Source organism: Hylobates moloch, unplaced genomic scaffold (genome assembly GCF_009828535.3).
Source record: "Hylobates moloch isolate HMO894 unplaced genomic scaffold, HMol_V3 SCAFFOLD_5, whole genome shotgun sequence".
NCBI lineage: Eukaryota > Metazoa > Chordata > Mammalia > Primates > Hylobatidae > Hylobates > Hylobates moloch.
The window spans coordinates 123905438-123925361 of NW_026652280.1; the positions used below are offsets into that span (position 1 = coordinate 123905438).

The window sequence follows — 19924 nt, forward strand, 5'->3', positions numbered from 1 at the left end:
CCCACCTCAGCCTCCCGATTAGCTGGGACTACAGGTTTGTGCCGCTACACCAGGCTAATTTTTGGCATTTTTAGTACAGATAGGTTTTTGACAGTTGCCCAGGCTGCTCTTGGACTCCAGGGCTCAAGCGATCCATCCACCGCTGTCTCCCAAAGTGCTGGGATTACAGGCGTGAGCCACCACGCCTGGCCAATTGAGTGTTTTTAAGAGAAGAATGATGGTGTCTAAATTCTACCCTCTGATACAAAGTCAACTGAAATGATTTAGTCACTTTTAAAACTAAAATGTATTTGATTTTTTGAAGTCAGAATTAACATCTGTCTTAGCTTTAAGGTTTTATTTTGTTTTGTTTCATATTCTTTTAAGACTCTGTTTTAATGCAGCTGAAAAATTATTTAGCATTTATATTCAAACAAGATTATTTAGTATTATCACACATTTCTGCTTTTGATAACAAAATGTTAAATAAAATAGCTGATAGCATTATTTTTAAACGATAAAAACTTAAAAGATAGGATGGGATACTGAATTAGAGTTTATTTCTTTAATGCTACATTTAAGTTATCTGTAGACAAGGGTGATATGGGTAGCATTCCACAATGATTAAAAAGGTTTATATAAAAAAGCATTTGGTTTTCACCAGACTAAATATTATTCCACAATTTTATATTTTAAATAAAGTGTAGGATCTGCAATATCTTTAAATTTCAATGAACTGGAGTTTTGAAATGCAGATCAAAGCAAATATTCCAGAAAGCATAATACTGCAGGGGAAAATGTTTGCTTGTGTATTCTAGACACTTAAGAATGTATCATCCCTGTTTTCCTTTTCACTTTATTACTTATGAATTATGTATTTCCCTGGGGGTTTTCAATTTACAATATCTGAAAGAGAAAAATAGAAAATATGTATAGTTAGAATAACATTTTTATATGCAGAGTTGATGTTTTTGATCTGTTTCAGGTTCAGAGGGTTATTTATAACTGCTGTCAATATCATACCAATTTCTATTTCCAGCTGACGAAAATAAAAACTGATTTTATTTGGCAAATTCATCTTTAGATGTAGCTTATAATGTTATGAGAGATTATTAGCTTAGATAAATTAATACTCATTATCTTTAACTTCTTCATGAATAATATTTATGGAAAGGATTTTTAATGCATTTAAAACACAAATAATGTCAAATATATTTTTCACTAGGCTTGAGCAATTAGAATCACTAGTAGTTCTTTTCTTGCCATTTTAGCTTTTTCTATTAGAATGGGATGAGAAAGTTGACAGGTATTTATCTGTAGCATATCTAAAACTAATGATAATAATTCAAATTTATATTATGCTTCACTGTTATATACAGTTTTTACTATGGAGAGCGAAGCCCCCCAGTAATGGGGAGATAACTATATACTTGAAAGTGAATTTGACAATTTCATTGTGGTCTTTTTGTCTGAGATTTAGCAGGGCGGGATGATTGTTTATTCTTATACAAAAGAGAATGTAACTAAATTCATATAAATTTGACTCTGAGGATTAGTAATTTTCTCCTTATTAGAAGATTATTATTAAGCATATCTACACTTAAAACTGCATATGCTTGTATGAAAATAACTTTTGTCTGTTGTTAATTGAATAATATAGGGAAATTGTCCACTTTAATACTTAGAGAATTTCAAATTCAGTTATGAATTAAAAAATATAAATATATCTAATAATAGTCTAAAATACCATTGTTACACAAGGGCTAATTTATATTAACACTATTCTTGCTCTTTCCTGATATTCACAGTTTCAGTTTGAGAAGTAGGCTTCAGAAACTAAAGAACAGGGAGGGCCCATCCTCATTCATGCAGCAACTGTATGAGATAGGAATTGTAGTCCCCAGCTTATAGATGAGAAAACTGAAGCTCTATTTGTCCAGTTAATTTCAGTAGCTAAGAAGAGAGTTTGATATCTATGCCAGACCTATCCTATTCTGAACGTATACTTTTCCTAGTACATTATACTGCTTGGATCAGATCCATAGTTCTTAATGCTTTAAATTCACAAAAATTATGGACCAGGATATAATGTGCTTTTTTACACTGAAGAAACAGAGTGTTTCCAGATAGAGGAAAATATTACTCATGGTAGCCTTGTAGAAGATACAATAGAGGTGACTCATGATGTACTTTGGTAAAAAGTTAAAACAATTTGCTCTCATAGAGCCATGATGAAAATTTTTGCTGAAATTATAATTGAGCTAATTCAATTCTATCAAAATAATTCTAATTCATAGAGAAACCATATGAACAGTTTGCTTTTGTTGCTGGGTGCCTTAGGACTTGTGGCAAGCAGTAGTGACATATCTAGGTTATCGAGGCCCTAATTTCATGAGTCACATATAAATCGTTTTTTTAGCATCAGTTTCACTTCCAACAGCATCTGTTGACTGCGTAGTTTCACTTGTATAATTTCACAACAAGGACTGTATTTTGTGTTGTCTTCAAAGTTGTAGTACAACAATTTGGTTAGTGTGGTGTGTTTTTGTGTTTTGTTTTGTTTACTTTTTCTAGCGACAGGGTCTTCCTCTGTCACCCATGCTGGAGTGCAGTGGCGTGATCTTAGCTCACTGAAGCCTCAAACTCATGGGTTCAAGTGACCCTCCTGCTTTAGCCTCTCAAGTAGCTGGGACAGCAGGTGCACACCACCAATTCTAGTTTTTGCTTTTTTTTTTTCTCTGTAGACAAAATGTCTCGCTATGTTACCCAGGCTGGTTGCAAATTCCTAGGTTCAAAAGGTCCTCCCACCTCGGGCTCTCAAATTGCTAGGATGACAGGTGTGAGCCATTGTGCCTGGCCTAGAGTACAACAATTTGTAGATAAAACAGTTTGTTCGAAAGTCATCAGTATGAAAATTTCCTTGGGTGAGGGGCAGGACAAAGAGTTATTTGCTAAAGTCATGCCATAATTTTCATAGAAATATAAGTTAATAGGATAAATGTCTTAGTCTGGGACATTAAAAACATTAAATTATTGAAATAGAAGTGTATTTATATAAAAAATACATTTCTTTATTAATTTCATAAATCATTTAGATATGAGGTGCAATTTAGAAATTACAGCTGAAAGTACCATCTTGATGTAGTTTGTAACGTCTTATAGTTTAGCTTAGAGAAATTAATAGTCATGATCTCTAACTTCTTCATGAATAATATACATGTAATATTTTACTGGGATTATTAAGTATTCTTAGTATATGTCTCTCTCCAGTAATCATAGTGAAAGACATCTAATTTCAAGAGAACAAAGAATAAGAATTGAGATCAGAATTCAGAAAATTGGCCATGGCCTAGAAGAATTACAGAGTTCCATGTTTTAATTTAGTATATATAGGAATTATCTTCTTATTCTATAGAATATTATTAGGCAAACATTCTAACGTATACAAATAGAGGTTGTTATTTAAATACAAACCAAACAGTGTATTAAAATTTTGTCTAATTTTTTCCTGTGGTTATCAAAGATTTATTGACTGTCAAAAGTTTATTGAGTTTTTTCAAAAATGTTACTAAAAATATTATAAACTTTTAAATTTGTGTAACATAAAAATGTTTGACTAACTGGAGATATAATTTGGAAATTCCTTCTAAAACTACTGTACTTAAAAATTGACACTTTATTCTTAACTGAAAAGCCATATAACCATGCTCTATTTCTAACTTTACATTCATTTAATCAAAATTATTAATATTCTAGTTACAAATTAAACCATAGTGTTTTAAATATATAAATTTACTTAGAAGCCTTAAAAATAAAGCAACATTAATCATTACTATTTTCAACTCCATATTTTCAAAACCAAACTTGATCTGTGACTAGTTATAGGATTCTCTAATTCATACCTACTCTGTTTTTTGTTGTTGTTGTTGTTGTTGTTATTATTTAGGGACCTCCTGGCTTACCTGGTCTCAAAGGTGACCCTGGCTCCAAGGGTGAAAAGGTGAGAATAAAAGAATGTGTTATTAATAAAAGAATATGCTTTTATATACTAATAGCCCTGCTTTTGCAGATTAAAATCATTCAAAAGAAAATTTCAAACAATATCTTCATCATTTTAACCCTGAAAAAAGCTTCAATCCTTAGCTTCCCAGATGTATGTAGAGGGGAGAAAATATGCAAATAGTGAAAAGTGTGCCAGAATTCAGTGCTATATCTTCTCAAGTTTCCATTATAGCAACCATATGGAGAAAGCATATGGTTATACTAAAATAACTATTCAGAAAATAAATGGACTGAATAACAAAATATCTATTTTTATGTTTTTAAACGTGAAAATAAAAATTTTAAACTAGAAATATCTTCCAAATACTAATTTGATGTCGTAGAATTTATGCTGAGTTGCACCAAGTACTTAGAGAAATGAGCCTTTTTAAAAATGGTATTATTATTGTTTGGATTATTTTTAAATCTTCTAATGGCTTTTAAAGACTGCAGAGTCTCTGAAGAATAGAAACTATTTCATATTAAATGAGATGCTTATTAAAATAATGAGTTTTCTGTTATTTATTCAACTAATATTATAGATGATCATTATTGGTTAAGAGATTCCTCAAATGGAACACTTAAAATGATATTTTTAGAAAGCATTTTGTTTTGTAATACTTCCAATGCTTAATAAAGCCCTCACTTAAAGTAAGCAGGAAAAGATCCAGTTAGGTGATGAGAAGGAGATTCTTAACTGTATATTTCATTCAGAAGGCTATTTTAATGTTGTTTTATCAGCATTGTTCATTTTTATACTTTAGAAATTTAATGTGCAAATATTTTATAACTAAAATTTTATGAAGATAGTAATGTACATGTTATTTTTTTTTTCTCTGCCTTTCAAAGGGACATCCTGGTTTAATTGGCCTGATTGGTCCTCCAGGAGAACAAGGGGAAAAAGGTGATCGAGGGATCCCTGGAACTCAAGGATCTCCAGGAGCAAAAGGGGATGGGGTGAGTAAAAATATAGGTTATTTTTTCTACTCATTTCCAATAATACACACACACACACACACACACACACACACACACGCACACACACACATACACACAGCCCTTTAAGTATGATCAAAGAAAGAATTTAGAGTGTCTTAATTCTAATTTGTTTAAGTCAGTAATGTTCTTAAAAAGATATTTTTATTCAGCCCTAGAGTAAATAAATTTTAAAATATTTAAGTTAGAAACCATAAAAATTACAGTTGAGTATTATTTAAACAAACATGTACTAAATTCCCATCACCTGTAAATCATATTCTGAGGGATAAAGGAATATACACATAAACACTTATAGATTGAAAACAAAAACTTCATTGATATTGTAGCAACATAGGAAAAATTCCGATTATTCTCACGTTATTTTTTAGATTCACCATGGAAAAATGTTTAAGCCATTCATAAATATTTTTGCATTCTCTAAATTTTACAGTGTATGCTGTTATGAAAATATTGAAAAGTTATGAAAACATGAAAATGAAATAGCTGAGAAAATCCCTTTAAACTGGCTGATTCTCTCTCTAGGGAATTCCTGGTCCTGCTGGTCCCTTAGGTCCACCTGGTCCTCCAGGCTTACCAGTAAGTACAAGACAAAATAACCTTATAAGGTAGGGTTAAGTTACAAATATAACAAAGAGACACAAATGCTCCAGATTTTTATCTGTGCTTTTGCATTTGCATTTTGTAGGGTCCTCAAGGCCCAAAGGGTAACAAAGGCTCTACTGTAAGTACTTTTCCCTTTGACAATTTAATTTTGCATTGAAACCTATTTAATTGCCTCTTCTTTATTTATGTCCTCTCTTTTCTTTTTTTTTTTATTATTATACTTTAGGTTTTAGGGTACATGTGCACAATGTGCAGGTTTGTTACATATGTATCCATGTGCCATGTTGATTTCCTGCACCCATTAACTCGTCATTTAGCATTAGGTATATCTCCTAATGCTGTCCCTCCCCCCTCTCCCAACCCCACAACAGTCCCCGGAGTGTGATGTTCCCCTTCCTGTGTCCATGAGTTCTCATTGTTCAATTCCCACCTATGAGGGAGAACATGCGGTGTTTGGTTTTTTGTCCTTGCGATAGTTTACTGAGAATGATGTTTCCCAGTTTCATCCATGTCCCTACAAAGGACATGAACTCATCATTTTTTATGGCTGCATAGTATCCCATGGTGTATATGTGCCACATTTTCTTAATCCAGTCTATCGTTGTCAGACATTTGGGTTGGTTCCAACTCTTTGCTACTGTGAATAGTGCCGCAATAAACATACGTGTGCATGTGTCTTTATAGCAGCATGATTTATAGTCCTTTGGGTATATACCCAGTAATGGGATGGCTGGGTCAAATGGTATTTCTAGTTCTAGATCCCTGAGGAATCGCCACATTGACTTCCACAATGGTTGAACTAGTTTACACTCCCACCAACAGTGTAAAAGTGTTCCTATTTCTCCACATCCTCTCCAGCACCTGTTGTTTCCTGATTTTTTAATGATGGCCATTCTAACTGGTGTGAGATGGTATCTCACTATGGTTTTGATTTGCATTTCTCTCATGGCCAGTGACGATGAGCATTTCTTCATGTGTTTTTTGGCTGCATAAATGTCTTCCCATCAGAGTGAACAGGCAACCTACAGAATGGGAGAAAATTTTTGCAACCTACTCATCTGACAAAAGGCTAATATCCAGAATCTACAATGAACTCAAACAAATTTACAAGAAAAAAACAAACAACCCCATCAAAAAATGGGCAAAGGACATGAACAGACACTCCTCTCTCTTCTTTCTAACAGGGACCCGCTGGCCAGAAAGGTGACAGTGGTCTTCCAGGGCCTCCTGGGCCTCCAGTAAGTACATGTTAACAAGAGTGATGGTCTGATAATTTGCATCTGGAAGCTGCCAATGATTTCTCTGAATTTATAAGATAGACAAAAAGCACATTCTGTCAAAAGTGCTGATTTTATAGGAAACATTAACTATATCATTTAAGTAATCAAGTCTACATGCCAAGACTTAAATTTTAATTGATTTCACTCTTCAAATATAAATACCTTAATTATATATTCTAGTCTTGTTTTTATTAATTTTTCAAGAGAATCATATACTATTTTGTCACATTAATGAAACCAATTTATTTTATGCCATAAAGATACATTTATACTTGACTCCAGGAATAATAACAAAAATTCAGATGCTTCACATTTTTTCCTAGTGCCTATATAAGGATACTAATAAAAGCAATAGTAATAGCTACCACTTATTAATACTAAAATGTTCTAGGCTTCACATAACTAATTAGATGGTAGAATTAAAATATAGATCCATGTGAAAGAAATGTTAGTCTTCTTTCTTGAGCTAAAACCTTTCCAACTATATGTATACTAGTTTGCTAGGGCTACCATAGCAAAGTACCACAGAGTCGGTGCTCAAACAACAGAAATGTATTGTCTCCCAGTGTTGGAGGCTAGAAGTCCTAGATCAAGGTGTCCACAGTGTTGGTTCCTTCTGAGGTCCATGGTGGAAGGATCTGTTCTGCACTTCTCTTTTTGGCTTGTGGTGGCTGTCTTTTCCCTGTGTCTCTTCACATTATCTTCCCTCTTTGGGTGTATCTGTGTTTAAATTTCTCCTTTTTATAAGAATATCACTTATATTGGATAAGGGCCCACTCTAGTGATGTTATCTTAACTAATTATATTTTCAGTGACTGCATTTCCAAATGGGATTACATTCTGAGATACTGAGAATTAGGACTTCAACATTACAAATTTTTGTGGGATACAATTTAACCCATGACAATATGATAATTGTTTGATATAGCTCTTCTCGTAATGTAAATTCAAGTCTGGTTGCATTGATTTTAAGTTTGTTAATTTATAATGATTTAAGTCACACATATTTGAAGCAAACTAATGTGTACATATTTTTTAAAGTTTAATGTTTTATAATATAAATTATCATCAAATATAATAGTTGATTAGATAGCGCAGTAGCTTTAAAGTGCTGTTCTAATCCTCAGAGACTTTACAATCTAGTTGTGGAGTTAGGGCATATAAATGATGACTAATTAATAAACAAGAGATGAACATATATAACATCTACACAATTCTGTGCTATATTATTGTATAGATAAAGGGCGAGAAGTCATCTAACTTATTCACCTACCTCAATATCTCCACCAAGTTCATCATAGAAGAATCTATGTTTATATATTTATAAACTTATCCTATAGCATAAATAGCTACTGAAAAGCTAAACCAACTCTAATTTCTTATAACAAAAACATAACCAGTAATAATTAATATCCACAGAATATTCCACTTTATGACACAATTGCACTCACATTATCTTCTTTACAGGGTCCACCTGGTGAAGTCATTCAGCCTTTACCAATCTTGTCCTCCAAAAAAACGAGAAGACATACTGAAGGCATGCAAGCAGATGTAGACGATAATATTCTTGATTACTCAGATGGAATGGAAGAAATATTTGGTTCCCTCAATTCCCTGAAACAAGACATCGAGCATATGAAATTTCCAATGGGTACTCAGACCAATCCAGCCCGAACTTGTAAAGACCTGCAACTCAGCCATCCTGACTTCCCAGATGGTATGTTAATAATACATGACAAAGCAAATGTACCGAGCCCCTGAGTTTCTGAGGTGCATTGTCAGCTCATTCATTCTAGTTAAATGTTTAATACAGTCTCTAAATAAAATGAAACAGTTATTAATTATCTTCTAGACCGAAAAAATCATTTGTATTGCATAAATCAAGATTTGCTTTGGAAAATCCTTGTCTGTTAAATGGGATTTTATTAAATTATGTCAAGATCATTTTTGGATGATTACAGCTAACACAAATGTACTTTGCTTGTAATAACTATCGCAGAATGGATATTGTGTATACACACATGTGTATATTGTAATATGATGATTACTAACTTTATGTTAATGTGAATACTTACATTAATATGATTATTATTTTAGATTAATATGAATAATATGGATATGTGTAAATAGTATAACTGATGTATATTTGATCTATCAGTTTAGCAATGATTTGGTGAACAGAATATTTAAGAATTGGGATAGCTTGGGGCAAAAATGTATCTTTAATTGATCCACAGTTATTCCAAACAACTGTGAATAGCTTACTTACTAATAACAATTAGGATAATTCGTCATACCAACTCTTTGACAAAACCTTTATATACCTATTGATCAGAGAAAGAAAGAGTTTCAGGTTGCTAAGTTAGCTGACTTAACTCGTACAGTTATTAAAGTAGCAAGGGGCAGATCTTCATCTGATTTTTAAATTTCTCACTTTATGTTGAACTATATTGTCTCCCCTTTACTCCGTAGAAAATATTGTTTTGAACTACCAGTCATATAATGGCAGTTATAACTGTGATCTAAGTAACTCAATGCAGATAGAAAAGTTCAGTGTAGTTCAGAAACAGCCAGCATAAAAAAAGGATGTCACAAAAATCTTCTTATCTTAATCAAGCATAGCCTGTTAAAGGTAAAACATAGGTAATTATTAGTGTTCCTATACAAACTGGTATCTAACATCTTCATGTTTATAATATGTTTATCTGAAAAATATACATTTAGTTTAGTGATTTATAAGGAGATTTACTTTTTTTTTTTTTTTTTTTTTGAGACGGAGTCTCGCTCTGTCGCCCAGGCTGGAGTGCAGTGGCGCAATCTCGGCTCACTGCAAGCTCCGCCTCCTGGGTTCACGCCATTCTCCTGCCTCAGCCTCTCCAAGTAGCTGGGACTACAGGTGCCCGCCACCACGCCCAGCTAATATTTTTTTTTTTTTGTATTTTTAGTAGAGACAGGGTTTCACCATGGTCTCGATCTCCTGACCTCGTGATCCACCCGCCTCAGCCTCCCAAAGTGCTGGGATTACAAGCGTGAGCCACCGCGCCCGGCCAAGGAGATTTACTTTTAACTGGTATTATTTAAGCAAAGGATTTAGATGATTTAGATAATTAAATGTTATATACTCCTAAAAAACATATAAGATACATCAAAGGTATACAGTGGTTATCTTTACTTGGTAAAATCAGATGTTTTTTTATTTCCTTGTATTTTTTTTCCTGGGAATTCTAATTTGTTTCAGACATGAGTATATTAATGGTATAATCTGAAAAAATATAGATGTTTTTGTTAAAAAAGATATTAAAGTTATGCGACTATTAGAATACTTTTCCTGTTTAAATACAAGTAGTAGCAGAAGATAAAGCAGGTTGATATTGCATTTTTTAGCATTCCAGCACCAAGATAAGCAATTTGAGCTTTTAAAATAATAAAAGTTCGTAACCAGTGGACTTATATAATTCAAATATTTGAAATGAAGTGGCAGCATGAAAAACAGTTGGAAGTATAAAGGTAGAAAGAATTCGATTCTTTTCCTTCTCAGTTGAAAGGTCAAAGCTGCCACCCCTATAAAAAAAAAAGTTAACAAGAGAAAAGTATTAAAAATGTATTTGATTATAGTTCAACATAACATAGGAGCCTTCAGATTCAAGCTCCAAAGATACAGAGGAAGCTGTCTGATTTTATGCTTAGGTTCGATAAGGCAGGGACAGCTGTGTAGAAATGCAATATAATATTGGACCAAAAAAGGATATGAGCTAATGATACTAATCTAAGTAGGGAAACCTAGTAAGGCCTTCTATTCAGATTCTCCCTGGCCTCTGTGTTGTAGCATTCCATCCTCCCAGGTACGGAGTAGAACCCCTCTGGAATAAGGGTTTTAATTTCTTTATGGCCAGCTGTTACACAGAAAGGTGGGTGAAGGTTATGTTAGCAGTGGCAAATCCATATGATATACTAAGGGTTGTAGGAGTGAAAGTTTATTAAAAAGTTTTACAACAGAAATGAAAGAAAGTAAAGTACACTTGGAAGAGAGTCAAGCGGACGACTCGAGGGCTTCAAGTGCATAGTTTGACCTTTGACTTGGGGTTTTCTACATTGGCATGTTTCTGAGGTTTGCGCCTCTTCTCGCCTGATTCTTCCCTTGGAGTGGGCTGTCCGCAAGTGCAGTGGGCTGCCAGCGCTTGGGAGGGGCCACACACACATTTTGTTTCCCGGAGTTGTGCGCATGCTCACTTGAGGCATTTTCCCCTTACTAGTTGAGTGTTCCCAGAGGAAGGTTATCTACCAGTTAAACTCCAACCATTTGCATCTTAGTGCACATGCTTGAGCCCAGTAGCCCACCTCCTGAGATCGTATAAAGAAGCTGCTGGTCACCAGTTTCAGGTGTTTTCTATGAGGGAAAGGGAGACGGCCATTCCCTGGCACCAGCTGCAACCAATTGTTGTTTTAGCGAGACAGTTTAACAGCTGCCTGAACTTCATCTGATGGTTGCCTGACATTCCTGGTGGGGTTGGCAGGGCTCTCCTGCCCTGCTTATGGCTGACTGACTACCTACTATAACAGTTAGAGTAATATGTTTAGGTTTTATAGCTGGCTTTGCAAAAACGGGGTTCTGGTTTCTATGACCCACTTTGGCGAGGAGGGATTCTAATTTCCAGGACTTGCCTCAAGAGTGAATGAGGGATGAGAGACAGGAAGGCAGAGGTCAACTGCTTCAGAGGCTTCAGAAAAACTGCTTCAGAGGCTTTCACGTTGGGGTATCATTTTTTGAGCCCCAACAGAAGGAAGCAAAGTAATGTTTACATGTATATCATTTTTGGCTCCTAGTAACTCTTGTTAACTAAAGCCATATTGTCAGTTATCAAAAGACTAACTTTGTTACTCCCACTATTTTCCATAATTACTCACATAACACCAAATGAATAGTGATAATTATTCACATAATAAAATGTGTTCTGCAACATTTCAGCAACGGCATTAATAGCAGGCTGCATTAAAATATATGAAGTAGTCCTTCTTAGGACCCCCTTCAAAGAGAGAGTACATTTATTGCAAGAAGTTTTTTTTATATAAAATAAGGCAGAGGTATGATGTCTGAGGCTAAGTAGATACGAAATCATTTCCATTGTTACAAATTGAACAAACTAGGAAGAAAATATATTGATTACACTACTCAGATTACTTAAGTAGTAAATAATAGTTATGAGATGTGGAGTCAAGTATGCCTTATTTCAATATGCATGCAATTTATTACACAGGGATAAGTGGAATGTTAATATTTGAGGAGATGATATTTAAGCTGAAACCAAAAAGTGATAAGCATGATAAGAATTTTAAAAATGTATTCCAGGTAGACTATATGGGGCGTTTGCAAAGCTTTGAGGCAGACAAGAGAAAGTGTCACTCTTTATTACAAATATGCCCAAAAGCTTAAAAGGGAAAAGATCTATTAATATGTATTTTCCTTATTTCTCTTTCTAATAAAATTTGATATCTAATATATTCAACAATGATGTCAATGAATTTTTATATGACATATTTTTTGCTACCTTCTAGGTGAATATTGGATTGATCCTAACCAAGGTTGCTCAGGAGATTCCTTCAAAGTTTACTGTAATTTCACATCTGGTGGTGAGACTTGCATTTATCCAGACAAAAAATCTGAAGGAGTAAGTACCAATCTGTTTTGGTGGTGAATGTTGACAGTTCCTGCCATGTTTTGCAATATTGAACTAAACAGGAAAATTATACTGTTATATTTTCATTTATCTGCTTTTCTTACAGAATAATTAGAGTACTTCATTTGCATAAACATGAATAAGCACCAAATTGATGCACAGAGTTAACAAATACTTCTCTTCTTTATTTTCTACCCAGATGTATTCTTTCTGCACCTGCTTGCTCTCTAAAATTCTATGGCTTTCCATGACACAGCACAGCTGAATCTCAAATTTTAGCACCAGTATAGTGTTCTTCTGCCCAATTACCACATCATAGACCTCACAGCTGCATATTACACCCAAAATATCTAATTTTATAAAGAATTAATCTTTTATATACAAGTCTTTTCTGCACTTACATATTTTTTAAATATTTAGTTTATTTAAACAAATTCTTTAATTTTTACCTAACAGTATTACCAGTATACTGAGTTCTATCTTCAAAGCTAAATGCAAATCATTAATGTAAAGAAAGTTTGTTCACGAGCATAACTATATTCTCCAAACATTTTATAAGTGGGACATTTTGTCTTTATTGGTATTCATGTAATAAATCTCATTCTTCCTAGTAAATGGTGTGGACAATAGAGGCACAGAAACTCCTTAAGGCAAAACAAGGAGCTTTATGTGTGACTAATGGTTTTGGGAGAAAAGTTAAGTTTCTGAGTAAAGAGTGGGTAGTAAGGGCAGGAGAAAAAACAACTTCCATCTCCCAACCCTACTTGGCATGTAATGAAGCACAGTAAAGCTCCCCTAGCCTCCAGAGAAATGTGGAAAAACAGAAAATGCCGTTTCTTACACAGATAACTCGAGTTCCCTGTTGTGAGGACTTATATACCCTTTGCTGTTCTTCACAAAGCAGAACAATAAATGCAGATCTATGAAAGATTCTAAATATTCTAACCAGCAGGGAGTAATTCGGGTTGTTTCCAGTCAGTGCCTTTCACACAGCATCTCTCCTTAGCTACTGGCTAAATACTTTCAAATATGTTCCTTGGCTATGGAGTGAAGACGGTACCTGCCTTGCTTGATGAAGCTGACTGACATTTTGAGGATTTCCTTTGCAAAGGGTTTCTGAGTGTTCCACCAATGTCCGCTACAACCCTTAGTATGCCTTTACCAGGCTGTCTTTCCTCTTTTCCTTTAGAGCTGATAAAGACAACAAAAAGGAAATGACTCAATCTTCACTACATAGAATGTACAGGATCTATCTCAAATTTTTCTCCTTGTCTCATTTTGTATAATCTAATTTGTGTCATTTTAAAACGATTTTAAGCACTCTTTATTTTCTTAGTCTTACTGAAAATGAATTATATGTATATAAAAATACTGTTGCTATTGTAAATTTTCACCTACTCACTAACTTTTCTGTTCCTTTGCAATAGGTAAGAATTTCATCATGGCCAAAGGAGAAACCAGGAAGTTGGTTTAGTGAATTTAAGAGGGGAAAACTGGTATGTTATTACCTCAACATGAAATGGTTTTTCACAAACTCAAGAAGTGACGTTCTGATTATATATTTCTGGACCTTAACAGGGAAAGTCTAAATTATGCTGAATGAGGATTCCCTGTGGCCTCTAGTTTGCTCCACTTATTATCTCTTAGACCACTGTGGTATCTTAAAGCAACCTAACATTTTTGTATAAAAGTAAATGGAAATATGCTAAATTTACTGAAAACAAGGATCAAATCATGCATACAATTTATTAAGTAGCTGAGATAGACATCATAAAAATTGATTATGTTAGAAATATCAGGTATAAAGAATATAATGTCTACTTAATATCTTCCTATTATTTCACTTTCTGTCTGCTTGAAACCTAATTCCTTCTTTGTTCTTCATTTCAATAAGTTGGAATGTGCAGCTTTTTCTGATTGTTCTGGCACAAATTTAAAGATTTCCATAGAATTACCAGTTCATTTCAATAATTTTCTAAAGATATTTTAAGATTAGATGTCAAAATTAAATTAATATTTAAAATGTGTTTAAACATATACATGTGTTTAAAGTATTTTATTTAGAATTAATTGAGTTTAAAGTGTTTTCCAGTTATCCAGATAATTATTCAGTTGTTTAATTTTCTTTGAAAAGCTATTATTTTCCATTTATGGTTATTTATACAGTTATTATTTCTATACAAACTCATGCATATTAACCACTTTTATCGACATTCTCCACTGGAGTAATAATTCTCTATTGCAGTCTTCAAGTTGCATATTAAATATCCATATTACATTATTTCTTTGTATAAGTTTAAAAATATATACAGATAGAACTCTATGTGTGTGGATTGAATTTTCCCAGTAGATTTTTTTTCTTTCAACCCCACAAGAATACTCATGATCTGACCTGCTATTCAGTAATAACTAAGTAAAATCTGCTTTAAGGAAGAAAATAACAGATAACTGCCTTTACATTGACCTAATCTATAACCTAGGTGAACATCTTAACCTTTTTTTTTTTCAAATTTAAGTGTATATGTTTCAGCTGAACTCAGATATTTTTATTACCAAAAATAAGACAATTTATAAAGATGATATGAGACAGTTGTTAATAAATTACAACTGAGACTATTTTCCTGCTATAATTACAGAATAAGTATTGACTCAACAAATATTAACTTGTCTTGTCTTGCACATTATGCTTGGTGCTGGCAATACAATGTTGAATACACACATCATCTAAAAATAGATAAACAGGCATTTCTGAAAATATTAATAACCTTTGAGGACTATTGCCCCAAAATGAAAAGTGTAGGAACATGTTTACAGATTTGGGTAAAGTTGATACATTTTGAAATGTTTGAAAAGAATAGTCAAAATCAAACAACATAAAACCAGCTAATCTTTGCATTATTCTGAGATTCCTTGGTTTTCATTGTTTCATTATTTTACCAATTGTTTTTTTCAGAAAGATACACAAATATATTGAAACATTTCTTGGAAACTGAAGCTTTTTTAATAGTGTTTACTGTTTAGGAAACTAAGAGATAGAGATAAAGTGATTTTTTCAAAGATAAGCAGTGGCTACAGTAACTTAGGCGGGATGCAATTCATAAAATTTTGTCTCTGGGTTTTCTGACCCTCAACGTACACTTTTTTTCATTAGGTTAAGGTGGGTCTTTTGATTCATCTACATGCTTCTGGCATCACAGTGCACTGTCGACAGTGATTTAATTCTTTGTAGTATAAAAGAAGAAAAGAGTCATTAGGTGTATTTTTATTCCTTTATTCCTAGCTTTCATATCTAGATGTTGAAGGAAATTCCATCAATATGGTGCAAATGACATTCCTGAAACTTCTGACTGCCTCTGCTCGGCAAAATTTCACCTACCACTGTCATCAGTCAGCAGCCTGGTATGATGTGTCATCAGGAAGTTATGACAAAGCACTTCGGTTCCTGGGATCAAATGATGAGGAGATGTCCTATGACAATAACCCTTTCATCAAGGCACTGTATGATGGCTGTGCGGTGAGTATAAGTTCTGCTTGTCTTCCTTCACAGAGATGAGAGGCAGCATGTTACTGTTTCAGTTGGTCCTTAGCCAGATTTTTCTCATAAAATGGATGTCAGTTGTTATTGACATTTGATGCTTAATCTTGACATGTTAAACTATGGTATGTGAGAAACCAGTAATGTTAACACACACACAGTTACACACATAGATACTCTGAAACATTTTTAAAGGCATAACAGAAGATATTCTTGGATTATATGTTATTTTATTCTGACATTTGAATCATATCACAGCTAGTTATTCCTAAAATGAAAAAGAAAATAAAAAACCTTATTTCATTTGCCTCCTTATTGGTGATTTTAAAATGACAGATAAATGAATCACCATTATACCATTTATAATATCAATAATTTTTAGCCCTATATTTTGTTTATAAGAAGCTTGTTAATTTGTACTATATCAGTTTGAGATCCACTATCATTATTGTTATCTCTACCTTATAGAACTACCTTTTTCACACACATAAGATTTTATATAAGAAAATAATAAATAGGTGCCCTAAAAAGCTCATTGCTTTAGCTGAGTATTGATGACTGAAGAGAAGTCACAATTATAAAAAAATAAGTTCATGTTTTCATCAAAATGAGTGGAGTGCAGGTAGAATGAAGAAGAGAGAATAAAGCAAATGAATGGAGCAAGAGTTGGGAAAAGCTTTTCCACTATAGTTTGTTGTTAAATATTTATAAAATTAACATATAGCAGAATAAATTTTTTTGACTTTTGACCTTCTGCGTTATAGCTCGGAACCTGTATTCAACTTTTTCTGTAGAATTTGACTATGTATATGTTAACTATAATGGTAAAGATGTATTATTTATACAGGAGGGGCTGGGTGTGATGTCTTACCCCTGTAATCCCAGAACTTTGGCAGGCCATGGCGGGCAGATCACCTGAGGTCAGGAGTTCAAGACCAGCCTGGCCAACAAGTGAAACCTCATCTACTAAAAATACAAAAATTAGCCAGCCATGGTGGCACATGCCAGGAGGTCCAGGTACTCGGGAGACTGAGGCAGGAGAATGGCTTGAAACCAGGAGGCAGAAGTTGCAGTGAGCTGAGATCACTGCTCTCCAGCCTGAGCAACAGAGCAAGACTCTATCTCAAAAAAAAAAAAAGGAAAAAATATATATATATGAGGATTCAATACCAACATCAATTTTCACATTAAATTGTATTTAACTCAAGCCTCTTTTAACTATGAAATATATAGCACTTCATAGTTAAGTAGTTACAGCTAAATATTAAATGTAGTAATCAATATTCAAAATTTAGAACTATATCAGTGATAAGAATTATTACATAGATAATAGAAAATTTGTTTTTCTATTCTCTTCTCTCTCAGCTTCTTACCTCCACTCAGAAGCCCAAGAAAAAATAAGATGCATTTAAAAATATTAAAAGATTGTATAACTTTTTATTTCTGCTTTATTTTACAGTCCAGAAAAGGCTATGAAAAGACTGTCATTGAAATCAATACACCAAAAATTGATCAAGTACCTATTGTTGATGTCATGATCAATGACTTTGGTGATCAGAATCAGAAGTTCGGATTTGAAGTTGGTCCTGTTTGTTTTCTTGGCTAAGATTAAGACAAAGAACACATCAAATCAACATAAAATATACCTTGGTGCCACCAACCCATTTTGTGCCACATGCAAGTTTTGAATAAGGATGGTATAGAAAACAACTTGCTACATATACAGGTACCATTTAGGAAATACCGATGCCCTTGTGGGGGCAGAATCACATGGCAAAAGCTTTGAAAATCATAAAGATATAAGTTAGTGTGGCTAAGATGGAAACAGGGCTGATTCTTGATTCCCAATTCTCAACTCTCCTTTTCCTATTTGAATTTCTTTGGTGCTGTAGAAAACAAAAAGAGAAAAATATATATTCATAAAAATATGGTGCTCATTCTCATCCATCCAGGATGTACTAAAACAGTGTGTTTAATAAATTGTAATTATTTTGTGTACAGTTCTATACTGTTATCTGTGTCCATTTCCAAAACTTGCACGTGTCCCTGAATTCCATCTGACTCTAATTTTATGAGAATTGCAGAACTCTGATGGCAATAAATATATGTATTATGAAAAAATAAAGTTGTAATTTCTGATGACTCTAAGTCCCTTTCTTTGGTTAATAATAAAATGCCTTTGTATATATTGATGTTGAAGAGTTCAATTATTTGATGTCGCCAACAAAATTCTCAGAGGGCAAAAATCTGGAAGACTTTTGGAAGCACACTCCGATCAACTCTTCTCTGCCGACGGTCATTTTGCTGAATTTCAGCCAAAAATATTATGCATTTTGATGCTTTATTCAAGGCTATACCTCAAACTTTTTCTTCTCAGAATCCAGGATTTCACAGGATACTTGTATATATGGAAAACAAGCAAGTTTATATTTTTGGACAGGGAAATGTGTGTAAGAAAGTATATTAACAAATCAATGCTTCCATCAAGCAAACAATCATATGTATATATTTTTTTCTACCTTATCTCATCTCATTGTTTTCAGTGTGCTTCAATAATGCAGGTTAATATTAAAGATGGAAATTAAACAATTATTTATGAATTTGTGCAATGTTAGATTTTATCAATCAAGTTCTTGAATTTGATTCTAAGTTGCATATTATAATAGTCTTGAAAATTATTTTACTTGCCCAACAAATATTACTTTTTTCCTTTCAAGATAATTTTATAAATCATTTGACCTACCTAATTGCTAAATAAATAACATATGGTGGACTGTTATTAAGAGTATTTGTTTTAAGTCATTCAGGAAAATCTAAACTTTTTTTCCATTAAGGTATTTACTTTAAGGTAGTTTGAAATAGCAATACAATTTAAAAATTAAAAACTGAATTTTGTATCTATTTTAAGTAATATATGTAAGACTTGAAAATAAATGTTTTATTATTTCATATATAAAGTGTTAAATTAATTGATACCAGATTTCACTGGAACAGTTTCAACAGATAATTTATCACAAAAGAACATAACTGTAATATTGAAATTAAAAAGTGAAATTTGTCATAAAGAATTTCTTTTATTTTTGAAATCAAGTTTGTAAAAGTCCTTTTAAGAAGGGAGATATGAATCCAATAAATAAACTCAAGTCTTGGCTACCTGGATTGGTCATTTTCTTTCTTAAATAGGTTCCAAATTATTCTCAATTGCAGATAAAGCTTTTGATTCTTTCTTGACCATCCAGATTAGAATAGTTTTACACTTCTGAACAAACATATTACCATTCAGAGATAAGTTGTCTAAATCCCCCACATGCGTAAAATAGTAAAAAGAATATGGTAATGCTAAATTTATAAAATAAAGGTAGATTATACTTAAAATTTCAAAGAGATATTTTTGTAATTAAATATTTTACAAAGTGTCAAATGTGTTTTTATTTCAAAATTAATATACTCAGAACTTTTTTATTTAAAATATATTATCTAAAATATACGTAAAATTTTTGTATTACGGAATAGAAGGATTATATACATTGGAAAATTTACTTTAATGAAAGTATAGCAATAACAGAATATTTTGCATATTAGCCTGCATCAGGGATGCAGTGTTATCCGTTTAAACCAAATAAACTTTAATTTGGCACTCAATAGAATAAATAGATAATTGAATGTCTATGCTTTTATATTCTTTCCATATATGGATATAGTCTTCTTCAGGACATCAGACTTTTTTCTCTCCCTTATGATTGATGTAATCTAGACAAAAGAAAGCTCACCAGAATAGAAAAAAACTTGTTCGATGACATTTTAATTCTGGC

The 19924-nt window shown here is 33.0% G+C and overlaps 1 protein-coding gene across 2 annotated transcripts in view; it reads left to right on the plus strand.

Moving 5' to 3' along the window:
• Nucleotides 1-19271, plus strand: part of COL11A1 (collagen type XI alpha 1 chain) — a 218841-nt gene extending 199570 nt beyond the window's left edge. The window contains exons 58-67 of one of the 2 annotated variants that reach the window (XM_032155224.2): nucleotides 3926-3979; nucleotides 4870-4977; nucleotides 5542-5595; nucleotides 5705-5740; nucleotides 6807-6860; nucleotides 8370-8619; nucleotides 12456-12568; nucleotides 14005-14073; nucleotides 15858-16091; nucleotides 17572-19271. In XM_032155224.2, coding sequence (XP_032011115.1) covers nucleotides 3926-3979; nucleotides 4870-4977; nucleotides 5542-5595; nucleotides 5705-5740; nucleotides 6807-6860; nucleotides 8370-8619; nucleotides 12456-12568; nucleotides 14005-14073; nucleotides 15858-16091; nucleotides 17572-17718 — 1119 coding nt within the window. In that variant the 3' untranslated portion in view covers nucleotides 17719-19271. The remainder of the gene's footprint in view (nucleotides 1-3925; nucleotides 3980-4869; nucleotides 4978-5541; nucleotides 5596-5704; nucleotides 5741-6806; nucleotides 6861-8369; nucleotides 8620-12455; nucleotides 12569-14004; nucleotides 14074-15857; nucleotides 16092-17571) is intronic. The other variant, XM_032155225.2, reaches the window with a different exon arrangement.
• Nucleotides 19272-19924: the final 653 nt, after the last annotated feature.